Source organism: Ambystoma mexicanum, chromosome 10, assembly GCF_040938575.1.
Source record: "Ambystoma mexicanum isolate Mex_15411 chromosome 10, UKY_AmexF1_1, whole genome shotgun sequence".
Lineage (NCBI taxonomy): Eukaryota > Metazoa > Chordata > Amphibia > Caudata > Ambystomatidae > Ambystoma > Ambystoma mexicanum.
This window is the reverse complement of record NC_090932.1, coordinates 235,324,142-235,343,191: the sequence shown is the minus strand read 5'-3', so window position 1 is coordinate 235,343,191 and position 19,050 is coordinate 235,324,142. Positions and strand designations below refer to the sequence as shown.

General features: G+C 48.9%; 1 protein-coding gene across 1 annotated transcript in view; it reads right to left on the bottom strand.

Moving 5' to 3' along the window:
• The window catches only part of PIWIL2 (piwi like RNA-mediated gene silencing 2), a 2,524,398-nt gene that overhangs the window by 1,680,344 nt on the left and 825,004 nt on the right, over positions 1-19,050 (bottom strand). Inside the window, exon 9 of the mRNA XM_069617761.1 lies at positions 8,066-8,146. Coding sequence (XP_069473862.1) covers positions 8,066-8,146 — 81 coding nt within the window. The remainder of the gene's footprint in view (positions 1-8,065; positions 8,147-19,050) is intronic.

Sequence of the window (19,050 nt, the reverse complement as noted above, 5' to 3'; positions counted from 1 at the left end):
TCGTGGGCCTCCCCGAGGCACCAGAGGCAGGCGTCGTGCGAGTCAGTCACCGACATCTTGGACCCACACTCCCCGCACTTCTTAAAGCCCGGACGCGGGGTTGAAGACGAAGTGGAAGACATCGCCGAACGAAATTCACAAACGAACAGGTTCGAAGAACCAGAAAGAACAGAACTCCAAAGAGTCGAGGCTTAGAACCGAGAAACACGAAGCAACACGTTCGCGGAAAAAACGGAACTGAGGCTACGGGCGTCGTGCGTCCTACTTATCACATCGGATGACGTCGGACGTCGGAGGAGGTCCTCGACGTCGGCGCATCGACGTCATCGACGCAGGCGCCGGAAAAGTTTCCGAAGCAGCACAGCTGTGGTAATTACATGTCATAGATATGGAATACGTCGGAGGACCCAATCCCCTCGAAACATGTTCTATTGCACATTTGTGTAGGAGGGTTAAACTTTCCTGCAACAGGAGCGGGTCTGGATGTTTGACAGAGTTGTATCCCGCCAGGTGATTCTGAGGTTTCTTTTGAAAAGGAAGGCAGTAACCTTGGGATACTGTTTCCAGTGCCCAAACATCTGAAGTAATGCCGCGCCATTCTTCCAGATGCTGTGAGATCCTGCCTCCCACTGGGGTCTTGTGGGTCAAAACCTAAGTGGTTTTGCGGCAGCTGCAGCAGCGGCTGAAGGGACAGTTGCCGCTGCTGGGGCAGATCTAGCACCTTTTCCTCGCCCCGAGGAAATTTTCTTTGCCCTCTCTGACTGGCCTGTCCCCTTCCTTTTCCAAATGAGGAAATCAAATCGAAAAGGGACGACTCCTCCTGGAAGATGAGCCTGTGTAGGGGCGTTGTTGAGGTTGTCGTATAGCGGCACTGAGGGATTTTGCCGCCGCTTTGGAGGTCTGCAGCTTCTCCAAATTTCATCTGCCTTGCTGCCAAACAACCTTGAGCCGTCAAATTGCATATTAAGAAGCCTGGATTGCACATCCAGTGCAAAACCTGAATTTCTTAGCCACACAAATCTGCGTAGCACCATACTAGACGCCATGGACCAACTGATACGGTCAGCTGTGTCCAAACCTGATTGAAGGCATTCCCCCAAAGCCTCCTTTCCATCCCTTACTATGGATAAGAACCCCTCACGTTCCTTACCTTCAGGGATGTGCTCAGATGCCGCTGACATACAGTCCCACAGGGTATATGTAAATCTTGCAAGGGTGCAAGTTACCATTTGTGGATTTTAAAGCCATGCTCTGTGACGTAAAAGTCTTTCTGGACCATGCATCAATCTTTTTATCATCCCTAACTGGGGGAATTGTAGGGTATGCAGCATTTCTAGTACAGGTAGCTGCTTGAACTACCAGAATTTCAGGTGATGGGTGTTTACTTAAGTATTCAGGATCTGAGGAACTGGGCCTATATTTGGACACATACTTTTTATTTACTGCCGGAATAGATTCAGGATTTTCCCATGCAGTGTTAACCTTCCTTTGCAAGGCTAGGCTACATGAAAAGGAAGTATGGGGTCTTGCCGACGTCCTCCTGAAAGGATGTCAGTCATATCATCCTCTTGATAGACCAGCAAATTTCTACTCCATCCCATGAATTCAGTTACCCTGTTCATCAATTTTCTATATCCCACATCAGCATGCTCAGCTGGGTCAGGTTTTTCTAATTCATATTCTGGAGATGTATCCAGACCACTTGCTGACTGCAAGCACTCATAAGTCTTGCATCTTAGATTGAGGGTCAATTAAGTCCTCAGGGACTTGCTTTGTACCAAATTTCACACCAGCAGGTGAAACATCTTCTGCTGATGAATCTCCTTCATATATGGAGGACATGGTTCTAAAGAGATCATGTCTATTTTCTGGATGAAACACCTTTTCAGGTGGCATAGACACAGGTGTCGATTTTGTACTGGAGTGAACGAAGACGTCGACAAAAGCGTTGCTGGCGTCGATGTTGTAGTCATCACCTTCTATATCGAGGTAATTTTCGACACCTTCGAAGGAATTGTCGACCCCATCGAAGGAACGACACCGTCAAAGGAGCTTTCAACACTGTCAACTGTGCACTCTGCGTAACCTTTTTAGGTTGGGTTGTCGACACCTTGTGCTCGACCGCCTTCGATAAAGGCTTCGAGGACGTTATAGACAAGGACTTTGATGGCGTATGAGAGTCTGATGCCATTTTCTTGAATTCTACCTCCGATTTATGCACCGGTAGGCTTTTTTTATGAGGCGTCTATGAAGATTCCCTGGACGACACCCTCAACGTTTTTTTGTCGCATTTTCTCGCCTTAGATCTTCCCCCGTCACTTTTTTTATGAGTAGGGGCATGGTCTTCAGTAAACTTTTTTGAGGAGGTCTGGGCCACATTTTCAAAAATATCTTTAGCATAAATGCTCTGAAAGCTTCCCACTTTCTTGGGGAGTCATGTCTTGACGGACATGTTATGATTTCCTCAGACGACGTTGAGGAAGAAGACGAGGGAGACCAGTATCGTCTTTTCTTTGCCTTTTTAGAGGAAGAAGAGGACCTCCTGGATCTACTCCTTGACCTAGATTGTGTGTGACATTTTGATGAAGACTTAGCAAGTCTTTTCTCGCTCTCAAAGAAAACTTCTAAGATTCCTCCCCCACCGTCAATTTAACTCTCCGTTCCTTTAAGGCCTTATGGGTCATCGACTGACTGGAAGTGCACTCGTCTATACAGTGATCGGAACTGAGGCACCAGAGGCAATTCCAATGGGGATCAGTCAGCGACATCTTTCTCCCACATTTCTGGCATTTCTTGAATCCAGTCTTCGGTGTGGAAGGATTAGATGAAGACATTATCGTACGAACTGAAGCGCCGTTTTCTCGATCCAAAGCGAAGCTAACGGAAAAACGGAACTGAGGCCAACGGGCGCGCTCGAGGCATTTATTCAGTGGATGACGTCAGCGCTCGACGGATGCCGCCGAGGGACATCGACGCTGCGGCCACGAGTGGAGCGCCCTCTGGTGGAAAGAGAAAAAATGCCCAAAGCAGCAAAGCCGAAGGTAAGGATATATCTAAGATGAGGAATACGTGGGACACAAACCATTCAAAATGCCCATTTATGCTTCTTTTATTGACTTAAAAGACGGTATCTGATACAGTTCCAAGAACAAGGTTATGGGCTATTCTGGCAGACTTGGGTATCCCCAATGAGTTGGTGAATGCCATTAGGTCTTTAAATGTGGACAATGGCGCAAAGATCCATTGGGGGCTAGATGGAGATCTGTCTGAGAGTGAAAATAGAAATGGGGGTCTGGCAGGGCTGTGTGCACCCCCCCCTTTATCATGTGCATTTATCAACGGTGTAATCAATTACTTGGTGGGGGTATCAACGCATGCGCCCTCATTCGGATGTGAGAAATTCCACTTCATATTTACAGATGAGGCAGTCCTACTCTCACTAACACCAATGGGACAGTGTTGCCAGCTAGGCATCTTTGAAGGTTTTTGCCAGGGGAATGTCTTGCTATTAACATTCAGAAGACCAAGGCCCTGGGGTCCTTAGAGGGAGAAGTGCTAGGAAGTATCCCAAAAGCAGACTCTCCCTATGGGACAGCTTGATCGAACAAGTACATGCTTATGATTACCTGGGCATAAGAATCAAAGAGGACTGTACTTGGTCTGACCAATTGGGCAAAGTTGGGCTGACGCTTGCTAGGCACAGTGGTGCCATAGCCAAGTTTACAAGAGAGCAGGGAGGGTGGGGTGAGTTGCCCTAGAGGCCTACAAAGCCCAGGCCCAGCAGGCAGCACTATACGGCACAGAGCTGTGGGGTGGGATTAATACCTCACCCCTGGCAGCGATTGAAAACAAATTCCTGAGGAATCTGCTGGGCTTACTGATTTGTGCACCCAACTTGCCCATTGGCCTTGAACTAGATCTCTGGCCGATTGAGAAAGCATGCAGGGCTAAACCATTATTTTATTGGGCTAGGCTTTGAACTAGTGAGCACTTACTCAAGTACACGCAGGCAATAGATGTGCTCTCACAGGAAGGAGGCATGCCCTTGGCTTGGTTTATGTTCCTGAAGAAGGAACTTCAAGCTTCTGGTTTGACTGATTACTGGACCATCCCTGATAACACTGGTAGAGATTTTATTACTCATGCCCTTAAGTCAGCAAGGGAGGTGGACACTAGTGCAGGCCTGGTCACTTCAGATCAGTTCTCAACATATTGGTCCCTAGAATAGTCTATGGGGTATGAGAATTATCTGTACCAGATCCACCCTATGCAAGTGCAAACCCTGTTCATTAAGGCCTATATGGGCATCTTGTCCTTGGCCGCCTTAAGGAACAAGTGGAACCACAATGTCATCCCGACATGCCGATTTCGCATGGACGTAATTGAGATATGGTCCATTTTGTCCTGCTTTTCCCTAAAGGCCCATAGGCTTAATACCATAGGAGAGGCCATGTCCTTATGCTTAGCAGCTAAAGATAAAGCTGAAACTTTTGCAATGGGCTGGTATTTTTTGAGGACCTTGAGAAGAGACAAATATGCAAATTAGCCCATGAGGGCTATTTATGGCTCCCTTAATTGCTTGTGTTTGCATTTGGCATACGATTTTTAGCGATGCTAACCCACTGTGTAAACGAGGGTCCAGTGAGTGATTTATCAGATTGGCCTCTTGTGGCCAAATTGCAATCTTTAGTCATTCCATAGTGACAGAAACATTTGCACAAATGTACTTTGTAAGAACCATTGCCAATGACTAAAACTGCTCATCCTAAATGTAGAACCTCTTTATTGTGCGTTTCTAATGATTTAATATTGACAAGCACTGGACTTTACTCATGTCTGCACTCCTGTCTTCCCCGCGCATGCACTCCAGTCTACCCAGCGCATGCACTCCTGTCTGCCTACGCACTCATCCGCTCTGTATAATCGTCCACTCTGTATACTCATCACACTCATCCGCTCCACGTACTACTCATCCGCTCCACGTACTACTCATCCGCTCCACGTACTACTCACCCGCTCCACGTACTCACCCGCTCCACACACTTATCGTAAACACACTCATCAGCTCCACACATTCATCCGCTCCACACACTCATCCTTTCCATACATTCATCTGCTCCACACATTCGTTGGCTCTATGTACTTGTCTGCTCTACGTACTCATCCGTTCCACACACTCATTCGCTCTATGTATTTATCCGCTCCACACTCATCTGTTCCACACACTCATCCTCACTGCATACTCGTCCGCTCTACGTACTCGTCTGCTCTGCGTACTTGTCTTCTCTACGTACTCGTTTATTGAAATAAAGCCCAAAGGAAACAAACATCTTAATAAAAATATGGTTTAATTAAAGTAATCCGATGATTTCTAACTTCTTGCTTGGGCTATGGACATTGGCCAAAGCTATCTGGCCAAAAGAAAGATTTCCAATGTAAAGGGTCGATATCGACTGTCAGAATATTCGTACTATCTGCAATCATCTTTAAAAATGTACAGTCATTCCAGCTTTTAATTGAGATAAGACAATCTCTCACTGTGTTAGTGCAATAATCATCAGCAATATCTAGATCAAATGTGTATCTTCTGCATAGTTAAAGAAGTGCAGCACAGAACTATGGATTTTGTCCATCATAGCACATAGATGGAGATTACAAAGACTTGGTCATAGCGCTGAGCACTGTGGGATCCCGCAACCCATCGAATATGGTTGGGAGGTAAATGAGCGGAATCAAACTTGTGCAGATTGTCCCATTAAAAATGACTAACCATTTAAATGCTGTGACTCAGAATCCATATTCCTCCAATCTAGAGAGGTGAATATCTTCTTGTCCATATCAAAGGCAGCTGAGAAGTCTAGTAAAAATCAGAACTCCATAGCCGCTCCTAACTAACATTCCTCCGGGATGAATATAGTGGTGGTGATCAGTTCCATGAAGTGTGATGGTAAAAAGACATGTTGAGCTCTGTGAAGTAAGTTGGAGATTTCAACATAGGCTTGAATTTGAGGAACCACCACTCTTATATAAAAATGGAAGTTGTGAAACGGGCCGAAAATTCAGTGGGTCTTGATGATCCTGTGACGGCTTCTCTAGAAGTGGTTTGATCATTGCACATTTCACATATCTCTGGGAATTATCGCGAGGAATTAAATAAATGAAGAGTACATTCCTGTTAGATTAAGAATAGCACCTAAACTTTTTTATGCAGTACATTACCTTAAAGGGAAGCTGGATAAATAGCAGTGGTTTGTAGTTGTTTCAAAGTATCGGGACCTAGAATCACGGATGAGCTCAGCGTTCTCAGATTTTTATCTGGATTCCTATCCAAAGATAGTGTAGAGAGTGTTGATATAATGTTTACTTGAGTCAGCTTGCTCCTGATGTCGGCAATCTTTTTTTCATAATGTTGAGATAACTGATCTACAAGAAGTTGTGAGGGTACGATGTTAAAGGCTACGATCCTTTACAGAGCATTTACTACTGCAAAAAACGCTGTATGATATTTGGAGTAGAATCAATTTTATGGCCCTGGTAACTATTTTTGCCCTTACCATTTCCTTTTTGTAGTAACGCTGATTTTGCTTAAATTCTATGTGTGCCTCTGTATCGTATGAGCAGCACCATTGTCTCTATCCAAGTCTCTGAATTTCCGACATAAGAGAGTTTAATTCTTGCGTGTACGAAATATTCTTTGCATTTTTTGCGTTTAGGCCATCATTTAATTAATGTTCCTGGAGCATTTTTATCCACCATCTCTTGTATTTGGCAGTCCCTATCATTTAAGATTCCATCTTCATTGCTATGATCTTTAAACCCATATGTGTAATGTACACTTGATAATTCAATTACAGTGTTTGGCTCACGTGCATCCATGCACAGGAGGATGTAGGTAAATCTACATTAAGTTTTATGGTTTCAATGGATGGGGTCGGAATTAAGAATAGTATACATACATGGTTGGTCCTGGACACTGGAATGGAATGGTCAATCTCTGTTAACCATGCAAAGATTTGGACCGGTATTTGACTAATGCAGTCAATCCAAAATGTTGTAGTGGCTACTAGGCGGATGACTGCTGGATTGGTCTTAAACTGTGCAATAATTAAAGTCTCCCACTTTTTTCAGTTTAAAAAAAAAAAAGATTGAGTATTGTGTCCCCTATTTCAGGGACCAAGTTATTAGGTCCAGGCAGTCTACACATGAAAAAAGCAGTGATCCGGTTAATTAAAAGATCAGTGATCCAGTTAGTTAGATGTATCTCAATTTGAAATGCAAGCACTTCCACAGTGAACAGATGTGGTGTTGGACAGGGACAAACTTAGTCAGATTTATGAACCACAGCAAGTCCTCCACCATTTAATTGGATGCGAATTTGAGAGCACTTTATGGGTGGGTGGGTCGGGTAAGAAAATATTGTTGTCTTCTTGAACCCATGATTCCATTATTATAATATCCAATTCCATGGGAAAGGTTAATATATGAGCAATGAAAGTAGGGTAGCAAGACAGTCGATTTTTCTTTTTTCTTGGTAGGTCTCTACAAATAAAACCAGCAACAATTATGATAGCTGGGGATTTATCAGACAGAGGAGAAAACAGAACTGCTGACCCCATAACATCTAGGTACACAAACTACATCTTTCTCCATAATGTGCATTAATTACATTCATGAAATAAGGGTTTAATTTCTAGAGAAATGTGCTAATGAGATGGTATTTGCCTTTCTATATGCTTCTGTTCTGCTGCATTAGCCTCAAGGGAGCTCCTCTTGTACAATAAGACATAACCGGACACTAAGATTCTTAATTGAAACTAGCACTTCGGAAGACAGCGTTGGCAACAGGAACTGTTAGATGACCAAAACATGTTTTGGAGTGTGTCTGTTTGGAATGCAATAAAGTATAACAGCTCTTTTGTAAAGAGGCAGATGTGTGATATGGGGAATAGAGTGCAGTCTTTATAGGCTTGCCTGTAATGCTGTTCATAAAAATAATAAAAAAGCTCTTACTGCAATAGAAAGCCAGAATGACAGCGGCGCATAAAAATCTCTAATTGTCACCCACCTGTACTGATGCAGCACTGTGGCACTCGTAGGGTCAAAGAAATTTCTTCCAACCAGTTTCATATCCAAAATCTTCATAACCCTAAAAGAGAATCAATCAGTAGGGATTATATGTTTGTCACACTGAGGGAATACGTAGAAAGCAGTAATTTAACACAATTCAGCATAGCAAATATTTATTTTTAAAGTAGACACCACCAGAGCTGGGATTTCCATTTTGGATTGTGTACTTAAAACACAATACCTTTCAGGAGCCAGTAAGACAACTCTACTCAACCATAAAACATTCCATAAAAAACAAAAACCTGTTTCTAGTGCAAAAAGGGGTTTTGTAGATCCACTAATAGGTCAGTACTGTACATGTTTCTGAAAAGACTAACCAGGTCAACGATCTAAGTTACTTACCTGTCACTATTGTTCTACAGCATGGGTCTGGCATCAATTCACATGCTCATGAATAACGAATACACAGCAGTACAACATTACACAACCACAGGAGGTGGCAAGGCTCAACAGAAGCAATAACCCTGACCTCTGGAACAGACTCACCTCAAGCATACAGTTTGCGTACCACTGCTTGGCCAAATCTGGACTCCTCCCTGGAATCCCTGTTGATGCAGTAGAACCTTGTGGAGGTGTGTGTGGACCTCCACGTAGCATTTCCAGCAGGGGCACAACAGACAGGAACGGTGTCGTTGCATCGATCGCTCTGGAGAAGTCGGCTTTCGGACAGCCGGGCTGTGGTCGGTTCACCAACCAATGACAGTGCATGATGCAGCGGGAGAGCCACCTTGAAATGGAAGCTTTGTACAAGGCCTTACCATGGTTCACAGGACCAAACTTCACGAACAGTTGTGAAGTCTTCCGAAAACTTAGTGCGTGCCACGCAGAACTTCAGGGCACGAGTGCAAGGCCCTTTCCGTTCGTGGTGAACATTTCGAGAAGAAAACAGGTAACACCAAAGGCTCGCTTTGGTGGAATTCCGACGGAACCTTTAGCATGAGAGGGGTGCGTACGCAGCATCACCCTCGATTCATGGAAAGCCAGTTCCGGTAGCTTGCAGGATAGGGCCAGGATCTCAAACACATCTGGCAGAGGCGATAGCCACAAAGAAAGCCGTCTTCCACGGGAGAAACTTTAGTGGGGCCTGATACATCGGCTCGAAGGGGGCCCACCATGAGCCTCGTCAGAACCGCATTGAGTTCCGACGCAGGAGCCTTCACCGATGGGAAAGATCGGAAAAGTCCTTTGAGAAACTCCTTAACGGGTCGGTGGGACCAAAGCGAAGATCTTCCTGGGAACCTGGTGTAGCTGGAGATATCAGTCAGATGTACCTTGATGGAGGCGTGCTCCAATCCAGCCTTTGCAAGTGATAGCAAGTATGGAAGAATCTGCAGGGCCGTGACCCTCAAAGGGGCAATCTTCTGAAACCGGCACCACGTAGCGAAACGCTTCCACTTGTGAGCGTAGAACTTCAAAGTCAACAACGCACTGGCATTGGCGAGGCTCTCCCTACAGTCCGCAGAAAACACATACCCTTCTAACTCTAGGGCTGCAGGAGTTCAGCCCTCAGGTTCAGTGATCCCGGTTCGTGGTGAAGGATTGTTCCTTCCTCTCTGGGGAGAAGATCCAGGACTACTGGCAGCTTGACAGAAGGTGACGCCGACAGGCTGACAAAGTCTGGGTTACCAAATCTGCTTGGCCATGCCGGGGCTACAAGTATCATATTATTAGCACTATCACGAGTGTGTTGATGACTCTTAGCACGAGAGGAAATGGAAGAAACCCATACAGAAACAGGCCTTTCCACAGGAAGGAGAACACGTCCACCAGGTTCCTTGGTTGGTGGAATCTGGCAATTTGAGTTTGCCTCCGTCGCAAACAGATCAATCTGGGGCCTGCCCCACTTTACGGAGATGTGGTCCACCTGGTCCTGCTGAAGTTCCCACTGGTGGCAGGAGAGCAATTCCCTGCTGATGGAGTCTGTGATGGTGTTATTGACTCCCGCTAGGTGAATAGAAATGGGGAACATCTTGTCCGACAAGCCCAGTGCCACAAGTCCTGCGCTTCCATGGAGAGCGCCAAGGACCAAGTGCCCCCCTGCTGTCTAATGTAAAGCACAGTGGTGGTATTGTCCATGAAGATCCTCACCACCTTGTCCTTCAGAGATGGAAGGAATGACTTGGGGCCCAGAACACGGCCGTAGCTCCAGGTTGTTGATATGGAGATCCTTCTCCTGCGGTTCCACAGGCCTCTAGCATACAGACGTCCAGTGTGGGCTCCCGGCCTACCAGGGACGCGTCCGTGGTGACCATGTCCTGGTATGGAGGGTTTTGAAACCCTGTGCCACGGGCGATGTTGGAGCAGACGCCCCATCACCTTATCGCTTGATGGAACTCCTCGTCGAGTGGGATCTTGTCCACAAAGCTTCCGGACACCTGTATTCAGAAAGCGTCCAAGAACCCCTGAAGAGGTTGCATCTGTAACCTGCAGAGCTGAATAAAGTAAATGTAGGACGACATCATGCCGAGCAACGACTTGATGGTTCGCACCGTGGTGGTCTTCATCGACAACAGCCGCTGTACTTTCCCTTGGATAGCCGCTATCATCTCCTCAGAGCGGAACGCCAGGCAGAACACTGTATTGAGTCTGGCTCTTAAGAACAGCGCATTCTGCGATGGTGTCAAGCAGGACTTTGAATAGTTGAAGGAGAATCCCAGATCGGTCAGCAGCTGGACAGTCGTCTGTGTGTCTGACGGCCAACTCTCGCGATCAGGCCCGGATGAGCCAGTCGTCGAGGTATGGGTACACGTGTATAACCTGTTGACGCAGATGGGCCGCCACAAGTGCCAGACACTTCATGAACACCATGTGGGCCGACATCAAACCGAAAGGAAGGGCCTTGAACTGGTAGTGCTGTCCCTGCACCACAAAGCGTAGAAACCTTTGGTGTTTCTTGTGGATAAGGATGTGGAATTAGGCATCTTCCAGGTCCAGCGACTTCAAGAAGTCTCCTTTTTTCCAGTTGGCCGAGCACATGCTGCAACTTGACCATCCTGAACTTTTGGGACTTTAGGTACTTGTTCACACGTCGCAGGTCTAGAATGGGCCACCAGCCTCCAGTCTCCAGTCTTCTTTTTGACTAAAACGTATCTGGAATAGACTCGAGCCCCATATTCGCTTGGGAACCAGCTCTAATGCCCCTTTTCGCAGCATGGCCCGCACCTCCTCCAAGAGGGATGGGCTGCTGCTGCGCTGCTGCGCTGAAATTCTAGGATATATCCTCGGGTGAGAGTGTCCAGCACCCATTTGTCGGTAGTGATCTTTCTCCACTCGCTGATGAACCCCGTTTATTCAAAAAGAGCCTATGTGCGCTTTTCTCCATCTGGCGGGGATCCGTTGTCGGTGAATTTCAGCGCCTCTCAAGGGCGAAGGTCATCAAAGTTTCCAGAAGGACATCGGGCCTACTTTGCGCCCTCCGACCATGGCAGAGAAGAAAGAAGATCCCTCTTAAAGCCCTGCACCAAGTGCGGGCTACGGAATTTGTTTGTGGTGGACAAGCACCTGCAATGCCTTTGTCTGCATCCAGACCACAAGGAAGGAGATTGCAAGATATGCCTTGGCTTCTCCAAGAAGACGACGAAGGATAGGGCACAGCAAACTGGTGGCGTGGCTGAACACCAAGGACTCTGCCCCGTGCTCCGAGCAGGGTCATGCCTCACCCAGGACCGGCCGGACCGAAGTGCTTTGAGGGCGCCCCATCTACAGGTGCCCAAGACAAGGCCAAGAACCGCAAGTGCGGGTCCACCGGGGTCTCAGCGCAAGCAGGTCCCGCGATGTACAGGTCGCATTTGACATCACAATTAGCCTCATTGCCAGACGGCAATCGAGCTCCTCCTCGAAGAGATAATAGACCAACCTGGCTAAGGTGCGGGAGAAGCCAGGGCGGAACTGCCAAGGAAGGCCCAATGGGTGCTGGAGAAGTCTTTGTCAATGATAGAGCTGGTGGCAGCTTTGCTTACAAAGGCGGCTGACCCTGTGAAGGTAGCCCCCGCAGTGCAGAAGGTGTCCCTTCCCCCAAAGTGCAAAACCACCACAGTGACTTTGGAGGGGGGACAAGGAGGCCTCGGACCAGCCCCAGGTTGGTCCGGGGCCTCCTTTTCAAAAAACACGAAAAAACATAGAAATAGCTGACAGAGCAAACTCGAGGACTCCCAACACTGAAGCGTGCAGTAAACATTTGAAGATGGCTGACAGAGGAGAGGATTAGGGAGAGTACTGTCATTAATTGGGGGGGGGGGGGCATTATAACGCAGGACAGTGATTGGTTTAAAGGAAAAAGACAGTTTGTAAGTGAAAGTGAAACTTTTTTTTCTTTTACAGAGGATTCCCAGCGTGACAGGGAATATTCATGAGCATGTGCATCCATACCAGACACTATGCTGGAGAACTTTACTCATACGTCCAGTACCCTTTCCTCCATCTTTGTAGGCGATTCCAAATAACAAGACCATAGGGTGGAGCTGTGACGACTTGCCTCATATGTAGGACGAAGCAAACATGTTCTTCAGAACCGCCTGACCAAACTCTGCATCGTGCCTGGAGCTGGTGTCCAGGGAACAGCGCTTGCAGAAAGCCGACAGAGTGGCCCAAGTAGCCACCCTGCTGATGGCATCCCAAGAAGCAGGTCTCAAAAGCAACTGCAGTGGCTTTAGCCCTTACTGCATGGGCATGAATCCCTATGGAACTGGTTTGCCCATGGCCGAATATGCCTCTGAAATGGCCTGAACCATCCAGCGGGTGATAGAAGCCTAGGAAGCCTGGGAGCTGGGGGATAAGCCCCCAAAAGTGACAAACAGAGCCTCAGACTTCCTGAGGGATTTTGTCCAAGAGAGATTGAACTTGAGGACCCTCTTGAGGTCCTAAGTAGGTAGAGCCCTCTCTGCCTCCGACTGAGGGTTCGAGAAGAACACCAGAAGGCAGATTTCCCAATTCAAATGGAAAGTAGAGACTACCTTGGGCATAAAATGTGAATGACTGCGCAAGATTACCTTGTCGTTGTGAAACGTGAAGGGTCCGCACGATGACAATGCCTGCAGCTCACTGACCCTGCGTGCAGAGGTGAGAGCCACCAACAAAACAGTCCTCAGTTTTACAAACCGAATGTCCACTGAGGCCACTGGCTCGAAGGGCTTGCGCTGCAAGGCTGCGAGGACCATATTCAGGTCCCAGACCGAATGCGGCCTATGCACCGGGGGAAAAAGCTTGGACAAACCCTTGAGGTGGGCCGTAACCACCGGTTGGAAGCAGAAAACACATGCTCAGGAGAATTCTTGTAGGTCCCCTATGGCTGCCAAATAAGCGCAGCACGTATCCACTTGTACTACAGAACAAGCCAGATGCGCTGAAAGCACCAGCACGTCGTCCAGCGAGCAGGTGACGGGATCCAGTCCCTTTGCCGCAAGCCCAGTAGCAGAACCGAGTCCACTTGCTCTTATACTGGGAACGAGTAGATGGCCTCCTGGCCTGCTGAATGGCATCCCAACTGACATCCGAAAATTGAGCATGCTGCAGTTTTAGCTGGTCAAGAACCAGGCCGCTATGGCCAGCCTGGCAGGGTCCGGTTGTTCCTCTGCCCCGCTCTACTGCAACAGGAAGCCCCTGCAGAGAATTGGAAGATAGATAGGCCCTGGGAGGACAACTTTAGCAGATAAAAGAACCAGGCTCTCAAAGGCCAGTGGGGGGCAATCGGGATGAGGCTGCAGGTCACCGACGCCCGGAAATTCAACTCAACTCAAGCGGCTCAGATGGTCCGCTTCAGCATTGCTGTTGAATTCCAAATCCCCTCCGTCAGAGCCCATTCCCAGATTAATACCGCGTCCATGCACAGGAGGCAGGGGGGGGCAGGGGAGGACCGGGTGCCACCCTACTTGTTCAGGTAAAGTAGTGGAGCTGTAAGTCCTGGTCATAACTGCCTTGCCCCTGATGAGGTGCAGAAAAGCCTTGAGGGCCAGGCCCACAAACATGAGCTCGAGCACATAGATATGCTATGAACCACGTAGCCCTCCAGAGTAGCCTTCAAGCCCTCCAGAGTCCATCGCCAACACCAGGGTATCCTACTGGAGTGGAATGCCCGAATGGCTCGTGGTGCGCTTGCCCAAAACCTCTGCTAGCACTCCCGACTCCTGGGGAAATTCTCAGGCGGGGGTAATTTCTCAAGCCATGGACCCCCCCATCCCCCAAAAACACGGCAAGGACTTTAAGGCGGTCATGAAATGGCTTACAGATGCCGAGGGTTCATCGTCCTGGACGTCATCATCGCCGCTCCCCCAAACCTCCTTTTGTACAGACTGGGGGGTAATCCGGGCCCCGAAACACCAGTGCAAGCGTGGTCCCCCCTTTGTCCAGACCAGAAGACAGATCCAACGGTTGCTGTGGGGGAGGCATTGGTGGTACAGGAGGAGGAAGAGGGCTCTGGATAACCTGCAAAGCCTGGACCAGAGGAGGGACAGGCACTGGCACCGGCAGCGCCCGAGGAACAGGCTAAGGGCCCAGAGGTGGAGGCGGAGGAGGCACAACCTGCAGGATCACCTCCTTGACAATGTCCTTGAGGAGCCCCATCATCTGCAGGGAATGCATGAGGAGGAGGGAGAACTTAAATAAGCGTTCATCGCCCTCCGAGGCGCTAGGCCTCCCGTTCTTGATCGAAGCACCGAGGCACGAGGTGTGTAGCCGTAAGGCTGTGAAAGGTAGATGTATCCCTGCAGTGACCACCCACCTGTACCATACAGTCCGCTGCCGCTTCCAGAAAGAAGGTGACAGAAACCTTCTTGCAAGGCCCATTCAATGGGTTTGAGCACAGGCGGGCCCAACTCTAATCCAGGAAGGCTGCCAGACTAGCAGGCTCCGCCACGTGCTTAACCGCCATCTTGGAGCCTTGCGCCATGCGTTGGCCGGGAGGGCACGAAGGCCCAGTGCCACATGCTACTTCAGACATGATAGGACATGCTTTGGGTCTTGAACCCAAAACGGAAACGTCAACCTCAGATATCCCTCTGGTAGGCACTGAGCCCTCGACCTGCAGGCCGGTAGTCGTACTGGATCATGCTAAGGACTGACTCTTGGGAAGTAGAACAGGATGATCCTTTGCCCATTGGGGCCGATTAGGGGGTTGAACTTGATCACTCCTCTGTGGACAACCGGTAGAGCCCCTCGGCCTGGGAGCCGGTAGCCTTAGCGGCCTCTGGGCTGCCAGAACCTGAATCCAAGGAAGCCCTCCCCCTGAAAACCCCTGGGAAGGAGTCTCTGCATTGAGGAGCCATTCTAAACAAAGGGCCTACCTTGTCTTGACGTGAGGTCCTGGAGGCAAAGTCCTTAAGGTTACTTGAAGTGTGGAAGATCTCCCTCCAACGCGACAACCGATTCTTCAATGCCCGGTGACCGAGATCGCTGTAAGCCGCGCACGCGTCCCACCAGATTGCATGGGCGTCCGAGGCTGGGTACGAACGGTGGCAGGACACACATCTTGTGCATCCCCCTGCAGCCGACATGCGCCGTGGTAGGCGAGGCACCAAAGGGTGGTGAAGAAGATTGAAAAACAAAACAACGGGGAGCAAGCGGAAAGTTAAAAAGTCTCTGCGCCTAGCTGCCAGGTCCGACACAGTCCATGCGGAAAAGGGGACTGAGGTGAGGCACTGGAGGGCAGGGCTACGGGGGGCATTCCCACACCCGAGGCCACGCCCCACACCCTATACTAAATTTAATGGGGAAGCTCAATTATTTGCTGCCAAAGGTTCCGGTACCCTCCCCATGTTAGTGGATGCCTACAAGGATGGAGGAAACGGGACGTATGAGTACAAGTGATTATGTATCAAAGAATGTTCCACCCCCCCACCCCACTTATGGAACCCGTACAACAATTAAATGAGTCTGCAAAATAATTAATCATGGCTGCAGCATACCATCTGCCACATTCCACCTGCCTAGAAGTCTATAGTACCTTAGGAAGGCTCGTCAGGATTTTCAACACTGAACGTGCATCCAGCAACGCTGGCCACAGAGATACAGAGTTTGAGGAAGAAAAAGGAAAGTCAGCAGGTCTGCCACCGGCCGCGACAAAGGTGTCAAGGAAGACAAGGTCCTGGCCAAACACCCAGTCGTATGGTGTGTGTGACTAATGCCAGGGTATTTTCATTACTTCCATGGGGGAAGCCCCTTTCCATGAGGCCAGGGAGGTAAGGCTGCTACCCGATAGTCCCCCTGGGGGTGGTACTCAGTGGGTAGATCTCATGGGGAGTGAAATCGTTCATGGGACCAGTGACGACGGCCCGGCGAGAACGCAGTATTAATTTACCCCTTTGGTACCTCCACTCTCCTTAGCCGCCACACAGGTCGCTCTGGTCCCCCACAACTCTATATGTTATAGTAGAGTAGAAAGTCTGTGACAAGACTGGGACCATGGAGACTATCCCAAACTTAAATGCCACTGAGACGAAGAAGAGGGAACAAGGAGGCAAATGCCCACTGCGAAACCAACACACGGAATACAATTGTCAAGAAGCAGCCCCAATCATAAAAGGGAAAAGATGTCAGTGGCCCGTCGAGCCAGCCCTGGAGGAGCAAAGAACGAGACGCTTGCTCCATAACCGGGGACCAAAAGAATGGAAACGGGGACACAGAGAGGTGAGCAGTCCCAGCGAAGTGGACCTGGCCAATGGCAGATAAAAAGAAAGCCAGACCTGCAAAAGCAGAACGAGAACGAAGACGCGAGTAGCCGGAGGCCAGAGGCGGGAGGAACAGTGGAGCCGTGAGGAAGAGAACGCAGAGCATGGCAGCAACAGAGAAGATCTGCACCACCTCCGAAGAGACCAGAGATCCTCCCTCCTCTCAGTCCCCCCCCAGACTTCCCAAAAGTATCAAACGGGCACGGGTGGAGCTGAATACACTGAAATGGCTCGTGAATATATCCCGGAGAGCACAATGGAATAAAAGACCAATCAATTTAATACAAACTTTGTAAATCACGGAAATATATCTCAAAGAGCACAAAGGGATAGCATAAGAATCATGCACGCTGTCACTCATGTTGAGAATAAAACTAGGTTGGATAGTACTTGGCTGGACAGTATAAAAAGCTCTGTCCAAGTGGACACCAAGTAAAGCAGAATCAAGAATCATGCAAAGGCAGACGAACAGGGTCTGGGACCCATATAAAAGCGGGGTAGCCCTGCCACTGTGCAACAGGGACTGGGATCCAAATGGAAACGGGCAACGTTTTGCCTGGAGCCGTCTGATTGGTTGCTGCTGGGCTCATTGCCCAATCATCCTTCGCTGGCAGGCGAACGCTGGCCTCCCGAAACAAGGCCCCGCAAAAGGCCCCTGTCCTGAGCCTGTCACGAGCCCACAGAGCCCAGGGCCAGCCAATATGCTTGATCTGCTAACCCGCAAAAGCCATCCTGACCGTCACTCGGTTTCACCTACGACAGAACCCTGGTAAGGAATAGATGTTCCCGCGACCTGCATCCCTGTATTCCCTCTCAGACCACGCAAACTCAAAAAACAGCACAGCATATCGGAGCTTACTGCCAGAACTCTGAAGTCATGCACGCTACTACGAACACCTCTTTCTTTTTTAAATGCTAACTCTGCACTAGCAACAATTTCGTTTGCATGCCTTAATACTGTTGGCCTACTACTGCCGTCCCACAGGCTCGCTCGAAGATTATTGTTGCACATTCGCTGCCCACTCGGAACCTGCCGCCCAGCAGGATGCCTTTGTCTAGTCCAATTGTCTAACCATACTTCACTCCACTCCAAGTTAGACTCCGATAGCCTACCATTTATCTCAGCTCCCGGCGTGTCGCATAGAGCCCACCGGCCACTGCCTTCTTTTTGATTTATGCGCTTCTCATGTTGCTCTTGCGTCCCATGTTGTTCTTGGCATATCACTCACTGAACGTCATATCTTCCTTCATTGCTCAATACTGTTTGAAAAAAAAATGCAGTCTGGTATTTTGCCATCTGTCCTGCGCCAAGAAAACTATTTTACAGCTGCCCGCATAAACACAAACTGTGCCTCTGAGCATACACCTACTGAAACCTAGCCAATGCTGCACTCTAAACCAGCCACCTGTCTAGCACCCCTGGCCTGGTGTGCGCATCCTTACCACCCCCATGCATCCCATTAGAACGCCTACCCCTATGCCAGCTCACGCCCTACTCTGCTTTGGTACACTTCACCCACAGACTAATGAGCCACCCCACAACAGGCTTGCGAACTCACTGCATAAAGGCAACACCCTTAACCACTCATTCCCTTCCATCATTATCCACTTCCTCCTCCTCTTAAGCACCGCAAACCTCCAATCCATGCCAGCCTGCACCCATAACCACCACCACCAGCCACTCGGCACCCATGCTTACCAAGAACTTAGTCTGTTCACAAGGTGCATTCATACTCCACAAGACAGGCTTAGCCTGGCTTTACTGCCACAGGCACAACCCTTTGCCATGCCCAACGCCCTTCCTACCCAGCACTCCAGCCTTCTCAACCACATCTCTACCCAACACACAAACCTTACCACTACTGGGCGAATCGCGCCGCTCACGCCTGTCCTCCAGAACCCCACACTATATAGCCCAAACTAGACCTATCACTGCAGCTAACAGAAATGACAGACTCTCAGCTCGCACCTACCACCACCACATAAAAAAACAGAACTCCTCTCAATACATCCAGCCCACTATAGCGCCTGCACCTTACATGCCCAAAATTGACATCAACGCGCAGCCACCCATAATCAAAGCCACCACACAAAACAAACCCAGCACTAAAACAACCCCAGCCCGCCCCATAACATCCCGACCGTTAGCCCACCCAAATCCACTCATTCACTATTAGGAGCCCTACTCAATGTCAGTTCCCTTGGAGCCCATGCTACCGATATACACTATAGCATACTAGAACTCAAACTTGACTTTTTGATC